Source organism: Lethenteron reissneri, chromosome 21, assembly GCF_015708825.2.
Source record: "Lethenteron reissneri isolate LAM-NWPU_2019-01 chromosome 21, ASM1570882v1, whole genome shotgun sequence".
Classification (NCBI taxonomy): domain Eukaryota; kingdom Metazoa; phylum Chordata; class Hyperoartia; order Petromyzontiformes; family Petromyzontidae; genus Lethenteron; species Lethenteron reissneri.
Genome location: NC_083799.1, coordinates 19091589 through 19107026, shown reverse-complemented (window position 1 = coordinate 19107026; position 15438 = coordinate 19091589). Strand labels below are relative to the sequence as shown.

General features: G+C 39.0%; 1 protein-coding gene across 4 annotated transcripts in view; it reads left to right on the top strand.

Annotated features, from left to right (window-relative positions):
- LOC133345361 (receptor tyrosine-protein kinase erbB-4-like) overlaps positions 1 to 15438 on the top strand; it is a 211687-nt gene that overhangs the window by 158833 nt on the left and 37416 nt on the right. For 3 of the 4 annotated variants that reach the window (XM_061556054.1, XM_061556052.1, XM_061556055.1), the window contains 5 exons: positions 2552 to 2642; positions 3397 to 3554; positions 6715 to 6783; positions 10696 to 10834; positions 14408 to 14530. In XM_061556054.1, the coding sequence (XP_061412038.1) occupies positions 2552 to 2642; positions 3397 to 3554; positions 6715 to 6783; positions 10696 to 10834; positions 14408 to 14530 (580 nt within the window). Of the gene's footprint in view, positions 1 to 2551; positions 2643 to 3396; positions 3555 to 6573; positions 6625 to 6714; positions 6784 to 10695; positions 10835 to 14407; positions 14531 to 15438 lie in introns of all 4 variants that reach the window. The other variant, XM_061556053.1, reaches the window with a different exon arrangement.

The window sequence follows — 15438 nt, the reverse complement described above, 5'->3', positions numbered from 1 at the left end:
AAGTGTACACTGACAAAACTAAAATAAAACAAAATCTGAAAATAATTATGGAGAGATACATGCTTGGGAATTATACCAAAACAAATTGACAAACATCGATCAGGGAGCAAATGCAAATAATATTGAATGCATCATGTTGACGTTTAAGAATAATAAGTAGTATTAAGTACAACGCATTGCTGAAGCTGATGGCCTTTGGAAAAAACTGGTAATAAGAATTATTTGCAAGGGAGACCTGGAATGCGATAAGTACAGTACAAAATAGCTTGATGCAGAAAAACAATGCAACTATTAAATCTACGTAAATATAAAATTCTTCATCAGTTATATGTGCAAAAACAATCATAAAACAAACTTCTGCTCGACATTTAAAACAAATAATTCGCACAATTTTCACAACACCAGCCACCTGAGTCACCTACAGCAGAAAGTCAGTGATGATTACATATCGTAAAGTCGCTATAATTTCATGCATTATAAATTGCAGTTCTCTCCCTCATAAGTGGTGCTTTGAAATAATAAATTGTATTGTTTTATGTGAAGAAGTTGATAGACTAAAAACAAATGTTTAGTTTGGAGAAATACATTATTACATTTTGAAGTCATGCTAATTCAAGACATTATCAATATAAAGCATGGAGACATGTACCCCATGCGTAAAAAAAAAGGAATTGACACACTTTATTGTGTTTCCTGCTTCTTGAGTGTTCTATAATTCATGGTTCCATTTGAATTCTTCACAAGCTCCTGATGTTCCTGCAGAGCACGCATCACATGGCAGGCTGGCATAGGCTCAAACATAGTTTTGCTCCACGTTTGGCTGTGAGGAATGTTCTGTGAAATGGTGTGCGAAATGTGGGAAAAGCCATATCCACTGTCAGTCAGAATGTATCATTGTCATATATATCCAGATTGCAACTTTAATTTGGGTTTGCAACTTTTTATAAATTGTAATCAAAATGTTTTGTTTCAAGATGTAAAGATTTCAGTCTGTGACAGTGTTTCACGTTGTGATTCATTGTACATAACTCAAAGGAATGCTTATAACGTCCCCATGTTAGTGTATATTAATTCTAGTTGGCACATTTTCAATAAACATTTAAAAGTGCGTATTTACAACATTACTAAACTTTAGTTATTCATGTCTTTCAGCATCGTTTAACAACTTGCATTTAACTTTCATTGGTATTGGTATTTATCACACATATAAAACACATCTCATTGAAAACGATGTATCTATGTTATCATTTATTGCATATCATTTATTGCATTCGATAAATGAAGGACACAATGTTTGCTTGTTTATTTTGTTACCTTTTTATAAGTCGCTGGTTAATTAAAAATTAATTCGCTCTGAAAATGCATGGTACACTGGGAATGAACTAAAACATATGCAAACTGCAGAGCATGACTAATAATTTCAGTAAATGATTCTTTAAATGTAACTATTAAAGCGCTAACTACCATAATACCTTTTTATTTTTTGTATTTGTAACAGTCCATTATCTGTGATATGAACCTTTGTCGCAAATGTACACGCAGACATTGAGCCATGAAACGTCATCTACCCCCATCGGTGCACTTGAGATACAAACAAGAAATATTTTCAATTATATTCAAGCATAAGTACTTATCGACTGTACCATAGTATGTTCTACTCGTTGCATATGGATATTTTGTCATCATTGAAATTGTGTTAAGAAATTCCTCTGGAGGAATACCACAAACCAGCAACACTTGTGCATTCAAGATGTATTGAAAAGTAACAAAATGCAGAGACTTTGATGTGCTCATGGTCACATTTATATGACTGCCAAACTGGTCCCGCCAACCAAAAATCGAGCTGTAGCCTGTAAATATAATACACTAGGGTTAATATAACAGTGAAAGTAGCACTAGGATTATGCGAATATTGTTTTTCTGGATGAGAGTATTACCATATATTTTTTGCTAAATAAAAATCGAACAAGGATGCCAGTATTTAAACGTGATTTTTTTTAGAGCACATTAAATAATCTGAACATTAAATGTAGCCAAGATGGCTGGCCTTTAAAACCAATATCGTAAACTGTTTTGCAGCTTCATGATCTTATACCTACGTGACTTTACCGAAAGAACCCAAGAGTACAGCTTCATGATTTGTTTCAAATCAGCAATGCATTTATTAAAGGTGCAGAGCAGTGAAAAATCTGTGATCAATTCATAAATAAGAGTTCTAGGGTGTCTGTAAACAAACAAGTGGTATATTTGTTATAATGTTCCATAAATATATGCTAAGGTCGTGTCTTGTAACCTTTTTAATTAACCAAACTCTGATATTGCACTATCTTTTCAAAATCTAGTGTTACATTAACCCCAGTTGGTGATACTCATCATAGCAGCAGTGCCATACCTCTTTTTGCTGATAATTCCACGCATGCCTGTATGCTATTTAAGAGTCAGTCTACGTTACTCAACGTGCACCGCATCGCAATTCCACTGCGGTTTGATCGCCGTACAATTTCTGGTTCATTTTGCTGACGGTTTTTTTCGCGTGCCTCTGCGAGCGCAGGCCATACCGCGAGCACATGCAGGATGCCGTGTGTGCACCTTGCGACCCCGAATGCCTCCCTGTGAACGACTCGGTCACCTGCTTTGGCCCGGTACATACACATCCCCTCCCCGCTCCTCCCCAACAGCTTATTCCATGTATTCACAACTTGGCTAATCTATTATTAAGAGCTTTGTTTATTTTATTTTCTATTTTATTGTACCAGCTAACACCTCCGCTGCCACAACTGCCACTTCGGAAATATTGCTTACAGGTTTTACATAATTTATTGCTGCTGCGGGCAGACATATGCTGCAGCCACAATTCATTTATGCAAAAAGCACAATGCTAAGCAGAGAATCTCATGCATGTTTTAGCAGATCTTTAACCCATGTGCCTCCAGTTTCCATTAGTTTTGCATATAAATTGGTACAAAAATATCACTGCATGAGTTACATAAAGAATGGTAATTTCTATTAAAAAAAGATTTCATTGGCTAATTGTCCCTACACCTTTGAAATAACAAAGCCTCTCAAAATATTGATGCAATGCTTGTTTAATGTTATATACATCTAGATTTGCTTACTATCAGAACCAAACAATTTCCATTTCAATACATTTAAAATTGGCAATTAATGGTTTACACGAGTATATCAAGAAAAAGACTAATCAGGATGGGCAGAAGCAAAAAAAGGGACATTTTTTTTTGAAATATACTATTTAAACAGAGTTGTTTGATTTCGTGGAGAGATCGTAATGTACACAGACAGGAGATGGGTGTAAGCAATAATTGGAGATAATCAGCACAAGAGATGATGCTGAAAGGTGAGACTAACAGAAGTTCCGTTCTGATGCCTTTTTAACAGGGCTCCAACAGCTGCGTGCGTTGTGCGCACTACAAGGACGGCCCCCACTGTGTGAGTGCGTGTCCCGTCGGGGCACAGGGTGAGAATGACGAGATCATCTCAAAGTACCCCGACAAGAACAATACTTGCCAGCCCTGCCACCCCAATTGCTCCCACGGGTGAGCGCACACAAGCACGGCATCCACAAGCGCACACTCGCAGGCACAAGCTCCGGGATCAAACGTGAGCAAGAGTGAGCGATCTGTCCCTTTTTAATGTGCTCAGCATCACAAAAACCATTGTAAAGGTCAACAGATGTATAGATTGCAGAACCCCCTAGGTGTTGGAAATGGGAGCCACACACACGCTCATGGAAATTCTAATCCGAGAAAAGGAATTGGCACGCACACGCGTACACATGCATATCACGGCTCCTTCGTGAACTCGCTTTTTTTCTCTCGTAATTAGACCGACATTGTATATAGAATTATTCAAAGAATGAATAAAAACAATGAGACTTTTCAACATATTCATGTCATTCATGGCTGGTTGGAAGTTTTTTTTATTTCTAAAATAAACTGGAGATTTGTTCTGTTGTTGCTCTTTTATTGGATTCCGGGTGAACATTTGCACAATCAGTGCAGTCACAGTCACGCACACTGATTCACATATTATCCTGGGAGGATCGTCATTTTCAATCACAGAGAGCTCTTCTTAATAAGCTGCCCATTGCTATGCTAAGTGTACAGTTGAGGCCATGCATTTTTCATAGTAAAGAAGGTGGATGTCCCTGAAAAAATTGTTGCGCTTGACTTAAAAAAAACTACCAACATCATCTTCTTCTTCTTGGTTCTTTCGGTAAAGTCACGTAGAAGGGAAGTAATAAAATAATAAAAATAAGCATAATAAAACAATTCTCACGACGTTTTGGCCACAACACAAGCAGCCGTCCTCAGGTGAAGAACAGACGGCTGCTTGCGTTGTGGCCGAAACGTCGTGAGAATTATTTTACTATGTTTTATTTTATTATTTTATTATTTCCATTCTACGTGACTTTACCGAAAGAACCAAGAAGATGAATCCCTGCAGTCACGAAAGCTTTAAATCGAAATTTATACAGCCCTTTTAAATATGTTCAGGTCTGGTTGAATAGTATGTGGGATACGTTGCTTTGGTCTGGCGGGCACAGGCCACGTGCAGTTAGCCATCCCCAGAGTCAGAGGGGGAGGCAGGAAACTGCGGTAGGCCGAGCAGGCCACTCCAATCCTGGGTAAGCATTCAGGAAAAGAGGCTGTAGAGGTGGGCTTAAATTACTTCCACCAGAATTAAATAATGAAGCAATCGATAGAAAATAATTGTTCTCATATCGATGGGACCTTTTCGTCAGTATCAAAATGATGAAAGAATAAGAATAGGCTTTAACCTTTCTGGCAATAAAACTGTTCGCCTTTTGGCATTCTCTGGTCTAACACTTTTGAGACACGGCCATAAGGAAGGCTGTCTCTGGTGTGGGCCAATTAGTTTCAAAGACAATGCATGCATTACACTATGTCACACAATTTTTATTCCTGGGTAGTAAGTCTTATTTCGAAATTGCTTATGCCTAAAAAGTATAGAAATTGGCTATTATTCCCCCAAACTTTGCTTTTGTGACCAGGACAGTGATATTTTGAAATTTTCCTATTTGCAATGAGAAACGGGCGAATTTGTTTCTTTTCGTTCACATAAAGTCAGAAAAAAACAAGATATGAATCTAAATGAACATGTATTTATACTAAAGTAATACAAAAATTACTACAAAAGATTTATAAGTGAGTCGTTTTTCGAGATTTACGAATATACTGTAAATCACTTTCACGAATCAACCCCAAAATGTTCTCCTTATATTGTCCTTGTTAGCGGCATTCAAAGTCCAGTATATCCTGGTGGAAGCACTGGCCTTGCTCCTCCGAGTACGCTGGGGTAGAGAAAAATGAGAGAGTTGTGTGGAATTGTTGCATTGGCATTGCTGCTACATTGGCATTGTTGCTGCATTGGCATTGTTGCTGCATTGGCATTGTTGCTGCATTGGCATTGCTGCTACATTGGCACTCGTGCACCTTCCATGCTCCTGGTGCTGTTGATACACTTGGGCTACGCCCATCCCCAGACCTTTATAAACAGTTTGCCTTAAGAGGCTGACTTCTTTGCCTGATGACGACCGTTTGTGTTGCGATCGAAACGTCGTGATTTGTTTTATTTTATTTCTAATTACGTGACTTTACCGAAAGAACCAAATAGTACTATTATTATTTAATTTAATTTCTTTCTACGTGACTTTACCGAAAGAACCAAAGAGTAATTCCTGCAGTCACGAATGCTTCGAATCTAATGTTCTAGAAGTTACTCCAAGTTTACTCAGCACTGAATCTATCTCGAATGTTCTGAAAAATAGGTAAATTTCAAAATATCACTGTCCTGGTCACAAAAGCAAAGTTTGTTGGGAATAATAGCCATTTTTTGTACTTGTGAGGCATAAGCAATGAGGAAATAACACTTACTACCCAGGAACAAAAAATATAATTTGTTACCCAGTGTTATCAGAGCATGTTTGTTTGCATGTTTTGCTTCAAGCATATGTGGTTAATGCAGACTTGATGCCTTACCATCGGTATCTAATTGGTTTTTGAACATATTAATACCTGCTGTGTTGCCAGAAAGGGTAAAGCCATATCCTTGACATAGATTATATTTAAAGAGTATGTTTATTAAAACATACATGTTTATTAAAATATACTAACTTATACTTGTAGATGCTTTCAGCCAAGAGGTGTAGCTGTAATTTAAATTAAGCATATTTGGCTATTTTTAAAACACCTCTACTTTCCAAATGTTCCCTAATACCATTTGAGAGATGCATGTTTTTTAAGTTATTGTTATATTTACACAAACTTTCACTTGATAAAATAGCAAGCAGTTTTACTAAAGTTAGATATTAGCAGTGAAGAATTAAGATTTGCCATTGTTTCACTTAAAATAGTAATTGCTATGAATATATGGTTTCCCTTTATGTAAATATTTGACCGTGGTATCCTTAGCCCAAACGGCAAATGTGCAATGGAATAGTGGTATTTTGGGGGGGGGGAGGCTGATGAATTTCAACAATACTGAGCATGACGGATTTTTGTTTATTGCCCTATCATTTGCTGTAATGTGCAGGTGCAAGGGAGGAGGCCTGTTGGACTGCCATCTAATTGGCCCTCTCTTTAGGTAGGCTTCGCGACGTGGGATGACTTTGTGTGTGTGTGTGTGTGATGTCCTGTGCGCACAACATGACTGAACAATTGCAATCAAATGCAGGTGCATTGGCTTCACAGAGCAGGACTGCTCTCAGCCGTGGGTGGAATCGGCCCTTCACTATGGGAATAGGTAACGCCAAGCAAACCCGTCTGTGCTTCTCTCTGCGGCACCGCAGCTCCTCGGGTGTCTTAACTAACCTCCCGGAAACGTTATCCCCCTTGCTCCAGTTCGTCAATTCATCTAATTACAGCGTCGTTTGGGATTTCCCTCTTACCATTCTGCCTCGATCTGTTTACTAACATAACCGAGATTTAATTCTAAAAACTTTACTCCATGCATGTCATCTGTAGCCAACGTAGCATTTAGAATTCATGGAAAATGATGTTGAATTCCTGATGCGAGCACTCATTTCTCTTCACATAATTTAATAATATTGCATGCATACAGAAATTCGCAACGCATGTGACCCTTTAAGCGTTTGACTAATATTATTTGCCAAATAGAAGACCACTTCTACACAAATCTATTGTCATGCAATATAGTGTAAAAATTAGAGTACGTATTTATATTGTTATTTGTTACATCGCTAATAATTTTACATAGAATATATTCCCAGTTGTCATCAGTTACGAGGAACAACATTCCTAAATTGAGGCTGCATCTATTTCAAACAAGATACATGAACATGTTAATTGTAGCACATAGTGTAAGATCCTTTACACTAGTGTGAACAGGAAACTTTAAACAAGTGGTCTGTATATTAAGCCCCTAAACAAGAGATGAAAATGCATTACAAATATTGTATATGTGTTATAGCGATGCCATTTCTGGCATCTAAAAAATTCTAATATACATTGTTCATGAATGGTGTTTTAAGAGTTGGTTTACTAATTGACTAAAACTGGTAAGAACAAACATTTCTAATAATAGTGAGTCACCACTGGCTCAGGATCACTTACGCCTCAATAATCATTTAAGCAAAGAGATATTAGACTTATTATTTTGTATCTGATACTCATAGATTATAGTTGCTCACTGAGTGGCTCGTGTAAATTGTAATAATGTTCTTGAAGGGTTAGATGTTAAAAGGACGCATCACTTTAAAATCTTAAATTGCTTTAAATATCATAACAAGGGAGGGAGGATAGGGAACGTGCTCTCAGACCTGTCCTATGGAGACACTGGGTTTTGTGCAGGAGGATTTTGGATCATAAGACTGCACTAGGCAGGGTCTAGTACATCTGTGCATGTGTATACAAATATATGTTATATTTTATGGACACAATTTGATGAAATAATATTCACGATTGTGATCATTTCACAGATATACACCTGTGTTTTATTGTTTCCTTCCACACACGCCAAATTTGTGTATATACGTTGTTTTCTAGAAATAGCTTGCATTATGATCAGTTTGAGAAGTGCATGCCCTGCAACTAATGCTGCAGTCCTATTCCCTCAATGTTATTGTGTTGTGCAATATAGCGAGAGTTCATGGAGTTACTGTATAATTGTTGTCAGACTCCCTAGTGCATCTGGTGGAGGGAAAGGTTCCGTGTACAGTGCCACATTGATGTCCTGGTCACAGGTCCTCCCACGCAGTGCAACATTGAACTGCGCAAATTATTTTTTTCTTTGTAATTTTCTGCCACTTTCCATCAAAACACATGGCTTGATCACTGAGGTATCAAGCCTGATGTCATTACTCAGTTGAAACTGGCAGGAAGAGCTCGCATGTCACGGCATTGATATTAAAAGCGTTGGAGACGTGCGTAGTCATGTGTGCAGGTGCTAATCTTATTGCAATATGTTAGTTTAAATTTGTCGCGTGCATTTGTTTTCATCAATTCTCCAAGTGAAAGCCTCTTCTTGGAAATGTTTGTTATTACGTAGCCCAACTAATCACTCAGTACAATGTTTTTGTTAAATATATATTTACATGTAAATAACATATGATAAATACAAATTCCAATTAACTAAATGTTTAATACTTAAAATTTAGTAATACTTGAAATACACGACAGTTTTATCTTAGTCACTTGCCATCACCGTGAAGCAGAGGTGGAAAGTCAAGGTTCACTGAATGTGGAAGACTGAATAGATTTGCTGGTGGACTTGAAGAATTAATTTGGTTTAATTGTGATATTTATAGAAGAATAAAAAACAATAGAGTGCATGAGCAAAGCATGTTAATTGGGTTAATGGTATTCGCTAACTAAGTATATGGCTTTTGAGTTCCTAGTGTACACCTGAATGTCGATTGTACTTATCATAAAGTAAGAATGTCATCTGTTATGGTGCAAACCTTTAATTTTGTGGAAAACTGTTTCCGTTGGAGTGTTTTTTTGTTTAATTACATTTTATTCGTTTATTTAAGGTAGCCTTTCTGACTTCCTGGCTTTGAGTGCAATGTCATATTTTGCGATATGGAACAAAAGATGCGAGTGATCCGAAATGTCAAAACATGAAAGCAGTTGTGATTCGAATTTGCATCACTTTCATTGTTATTTATTTAATTTGATATTTTACATCAGCGATTTGGACCAAGACTGGCACTTAAAGTTTGAAACTCAAGTGTAGGACTTTTCATCGTGTACACAAAGCCCTTTGCTATGCATACATCTTCAAGGGTTTTGTTTTACAAAAAAAAACCCCACCAAGTGCCCTGAAGAATTCCCTTTTTTAATTTACGTGAAAAATACGAATCTAAGATATACATTTGGGGTTTTAAAAAATATCTTTAAAGCACTTTGATCAAAAGACTCCTCGAAGCTGCTCTTTTATCCTTGTTGATGAGTGGTTGTATTCGAACTGAATTAAAAAGCCATCCACACTGTGAATTAAAATTTGAAGGTAATTACATGCAGCTCTGTGACGGAACCAGTGCCTTTCCTGACATTTACACGGGCTTGCCAATTTAAATGCCTCGAGTAAAGTGTGCCTCGTCCTTACTAAATTACCAGTGCTGCCCGCAAGGATTCCTGTCTCCCTGCTGACCTTTTCTGGTCGCCCTTCCAATTTCGCACACAGCTCTGGTGCTCAAACCCATTTTTAATGCCATAAGGTGCAAGCACGGAGGCTGTGTTTATACGTAGCATCCGTAGTTTTTCGACAACAATCTGTTGTTTAATGCTTCAACAAGTTCTCCATATTCATCATCTTGTTGATACAGATTTATATTGGCGCTTTCTCACTGCAGACGTTGAGTTGAATGTTCCAAAGCTATAAGCCACATCAGCAGGGCATCCTAAGCTTGTTTTCATACAGCGGTGTTGTTCGTCACCAGTTATTGACTATGTTTACCTGCTCTGCGTCATTTACAGCCAGACAGCCTTAATACTCCAGCATAATCGCCCGATACGTAAATATTTGTGCCCCATTTGAATTGACAAACATGCATCGCTTAGCAACAGGTCATCAAGTTCAGTGGGCAGTGTATGTAGCGCATCTGCTTGTAAGAGAGATGTTGTCCCCCTCTGAGTTACGGCGCCTGATGCGTTGTCTTGAGCTCTGCGTATTGCCATTACATTTTTAGACTTTGCTCCGCACGAGAGGTATGGTTGTTTGTTCAATGTTCGCCGAAGCTTCAGGTGCTGAATTGCATTACACAGGATACAGCTCTCAACGTTGCTCTTTTTTTACATTTGAAAATAATCTCATGGCACACACGAGCTGTTGGTGTTGGTGAGCTGTTTGTGAGCAGCTCCAACCAGATAAGATGTCAATATAAATGTATTAAAGCTCTAATATCCCGATACAAAATGCAATCAATTTCGGAGGCTAATTTTTTATGATGTGCCCATGCTTCAGTGCACATACGAAGTGCTTAACTCCTTTTTTTGTAAAATATTCCAAAAATTGCTTCTGACACCATCACTTAGTTCAGGAAAAGAATATAAAAAAAGAAAGTAATATTGTTTGAAAAAAGCAAGAGTTATACGTACCATTCTTTGGCTATGAACGGCAAAGCGGTGGGCAGAATATTGGTGGGGGACCGGGCCCGAAGGAGAGTCACTGTTTTGTGTTGTGTCATGTGGGTAGGACCGGCTCCCCAGTGCTGGCAGTCATGGCAGTGGGGGGGCTGTTTGCCTGCGTCATGCTGCTCCTGCTTGCCGTCGTATGCGTTCGTCGGCGCAACATCGCGCGCAAGCGCGCCATGCGGCGCTACATCGAAAAGGAGGTGAGGCTCGGCAGAGACTACAAGGAAACTCACACACTTAACTTCTCAACTAAAGTTTAGCCGATGATGAACAGAAAAATGCTCTGCGCAACTTGAAACAAACAACGATCAATGTTCCCACTTTTATTTCAACCAGATTGCTGTTCAAATGCATTTTTCCGACGAGATTGCCGTGTACATGCATCATTATTTCTTAGAAATCCTAATGTATGTATGTTGAACGCATGGGTGGACTTTGGCCTACTCTTCCACACTGGCCAAACATCTTAGCAGAGGTGCGAGTACCCCAAATGTTATCGTACAATATGCGACCTGCCAATCGTTTGATTTTGTTGTACCTGTTGATACTTGTGTGTATATGTATTTATGTATGTTGAACTTCTTTCGCCCCATACGTATCCAACCGCATACCTTCTGATTCATCTTGGTTAAACTTTCTAAGTGCATTAAGTCCAACTCGCAATGCTACGAAACATTCGTGGTGCACAGATTGCATTGCCACGTGAACTTCAAAACGTGCGGTGTTCCTTTAAAAAGTCACGCATCAATGTGTCCCAGTACAAAAGCCAGCATTGACAAATTGACAATTACATTTAAGTTATGAAGAAAATACTATCAGTTGTTTATAAGTCTGCGTTGCAATATATATGTGTAGTATCTCAATAGATTTCCACCGACTTAAAGCTTTCGTGACTGCAGGAATTCATATTCTTTGGGTCTTTCGGTAAAGTCACGTAGATAGGTTCAAATTAATAAAAATAAAATATACAAAAAACTACGACGTTTGCGATCGCTTCTGTTGTGATCTAAACAACGTAGTTCTTTGTTTATTTGATTTGTATTAATTTGAACCTATCTACGTGACTTTACCGAAAGACCCATAGAATATAGGTTTCCACCGGTTTCTAAGTAACATAATCTATTTGTCAGTGGCTTCTTTGGTTGCTCATTCATTCGATGTATTACTGGGCTTGGTGACTCAGCCCAAACGATTACATTATAATGCCAGATGTGACTCATGTGTAGAGCAACAATGCACATTTCCACCACTTTATATAAAAATGTATGTATTGAAGAGTGGGTGTCTCTAGTTTAACAAGGGTAGAAGGATTCACAGTATTTGTGGAAAGGAGCGTACGTTTAATGGATACCTTTTTTCACTCAATTAGTTAATCGCTTCATCGTAAGTTGTAGATAGACTGAGGCTTTAAATAATTTTACTTTTAATAGGATATATCTCAGCATATAAATGCTGCATCAGAGTAGCAACTCAGCTTGTTATCGGTTTATGCATGAAAATGTTCATCTTATCACAGTGCGTGCTCAAGCACATGGAGTCAGTGTGATTTTATTTTCGCTGAATGGGACATGTGTGAAAACACATTTCTTCCGAGCATATGTTACATTTACAAAGTGAGGATTGATTTAAAAATGTTTATGATCAAATGACTTCATAAAGTACATATTAAATTATAACAATAATTATATGGCCATGCGGTTTACAATATAATTAAATATATATTTGTACAATATTTTCTTAACTTTCACTGACCTTTTTTTGTTAAAATCTCTGAATATTACAGAAGTAAAAACGTGTAAACTATTTGTTAATGTATTAGATTGCACAATCAGTTCTTAGTCTAACATGTACTATTAAAGGTAACGTGCGAGTCGGCAGCTTACATGGCCCTGTTTACTGCCAGCTCCTATAATACCACCGGTTGTCCAGGTTCTCCAGTTGGTAGTATGTGATTGTATGCATGTTTGTTGAACTTCTTTCGCACCTTATGTGGCCAACCATGATAATCGGAGGAACAGGGAAGGACAACAAAAGCAGTTCTAAAGAAATTAGTTTTTACAATCTAGATAATTTAAACGTGCATAGCTCCAGTAGCTTTCAAATATCAGAAGGAAGATCATTCAAGACGACCGCAGAAGCGCATCTGATGCGGTGACCGTCTTTGTTCGATGGCTAGACAAAAGCCGCTGCAAGGATGGCCTGAGTTTGCTTGATGGTTTATGCTCCTTGACAAGAAAATAATTGTCCTGATCACAGCAACACTGGGGATATGCAAGTGAAGATTAAGATACACATGTATGGTATTAGGCGAACATCCTGCTAGATTCGATTTCCAACCTCATTCCAAGCGATTCCTCTTGTAACTCGGAAACTGCACACCTCCATGTGACATGGTTCCCATTTATCGTTTAGCATGCAATAACTTTCCCAACATCCTACAAAAAAAACACTGGTTCACCCAAGGATGGAAGAACTGCTTCCACATCTCAGCTGTTCGTTTAACACGTAGGCTTAGCCGTTGTTGTGCAGGTGTTGTCGTGTCAAAGCCAAAAACTTTTGATGGACTGATCAAATCTTTTTGACGACCCAGGCCCTACTCATCTCTTGCCTCGTCTATCTCATCATTGCTCTGTTGCCTGTCCACCCGTGCTACTGGTACTTCTGTAGTGTACTAAATCAGAGACACGAGTAGGAGGCGTTATCCCTCTTGTTTATTCCGGCTCTCACAGCCATAGGGGATAACTCCATACCGGGTCGGGACAGCCAACATGCTTCCAGACCCACAACTTGAAGAGGCGAAGACCACAACGACAGCAGCATGACGAGTTCCATTCCCAATGGCAGCAGCCCCGACTGTGAGGGAGCTCGCCTTTTATTCTCCATAGCGTGGTCAGGCTCTGCCCTCGGCCACGCACCCTTCTGGATCCCCCAGAAGGCTCCGGGTTTGGCCCACGGGTCCAACTGGTAGAAAAGGCTGCTACTCCTAATTTCATTGTCTACCAATCTCCCAGCGCCACGTGCTACAGTGACTTATTCAATGTTACTACACTTCCATAGTCAGTGCATTTCTGAAGTCTCTCACATTACTGCATATGTCTGTTGACCTACTTGTGTTACTCGCTTGCCTTCATCTCTCCATGTGAATTGTCTCCTTGTTGACCTACCACTCAGAGTGTTGTGTCTCCCAACTTTTCACATTGCTCGCTTTGACCATTTACCACTTTTAGATAGACTTGTTTGATGTGATTAGTCTCGATTTTGTACAATTGAACAATTTCTACTCTTTCTGGCAGTATGACTTGTGCACAGGAGCAACTAAAAATTGCAGTTCTTTGAAAGAAAAATAATCACGTACACTGTACGCCAAACTCACGATCTATACATTTTAAACCAGATTAATACTTTACATGGAATATATTTACTAAATAAAGGTAGACTAATGTTGTCCTTATACTTTTAAACAAAATTATGCGCAATTATAATCAGAATTTTTATATCCACATTATGAACCACGATGTGCTATACAAATAAAAGTAATTGTCTAAAGCATCCCCAATCACATATTTTCTTTTTAGGCAGTATCATTGATGTTCCTTTCTTTGTTACATGTGCTTGCGCACAACTGCCAATGCAGTGTCACCAAATAAACGTGTTTTTTTGGACTGTGCAGTATACGCCTTATAAAGATAACCCAGGTTATCCCCAACAGCCACGACTCATCAATGCCAGCGGTGGTGTTCTGCCTGCCCTCCCCCTCCCCTGTTCTCCTACAGCTCGTGGAACCCCTGACTCCAAGCGGGGCAGCACCCAACCAGGCCCAGCTGCGTATCCTCAAAGAGACGGAACTCAGGAAGGGCAAGATGCTTGGCTCCGGGGCCTTCGGCACTGTGCACAAGGTGTGTGTAGCAAAGCAGGTGATGGCAAAACCTAAGTGAAGCTCCATAGAAAGGATTTGGAGCCAGAACGCTGCTTTAAAATCTGCGTCCTTTTATCAATAACTGTATTCAGAAGCCTGCAAGTTTAATTCTCAGTCAGTAGTCAAATCAGCTCATCGGTCCTTTTTGGTGTCACTGAAATGATCACTATTTGCGGGAGTCAACGGTAGTTTTGCTGTCAAGAGACTAGCTCCGGAAATATGCAGAGAGAGATGGGACACTTTAACGACGTTCTGGGATATATCTATGTATGTTTAATGTTTTTTGGCACCGGACATAGCCAACCGTGCTAATCGGAGGTGTGGAGAAAGGACAACAAACTAAACACAAAAATCAGGGATTCAGAAAAATCTGCCCCTGTGCACTCCATGTGGTCTGAAGTGATAAACATTTTTGGTTGTTTTTATGTCTTTTTACACCATGGTCACATCATCAAGTCATCTGGCCATTTTTATGTTCGCTATAATTAATGGGGGGGGGGGGGGGGGGATGTACATCTCCACCACCGGATAATCATGCTTGTATCGTTATTGCCAATTGCCAGGTAAAATGTTCCTTATACTGTTGTCTTCATGCTGTCGTGAGTGCGGGTTGGTGAAGGCGAGGCCCAGGATCAGTGTCGTTGTCATTCACCATCACCAATGATTTAAGCTGTGGCTGGGAATGGAACTCGGGTCACAGGGTTCACATGCAGCATGCTAACTACTTGCATTACTGCTCCACCTTCACAAGTGGTTAATGTCAAGTGCAAAATTAAATATCTATGTATCAATCGTTGGTGTCAGCAGTAATGTGGTATTTATTCTAATGGAGATATTTGTAATTAGTTCAGCAGCATGTACATATAATTACGTAGATTCAAAACTTGT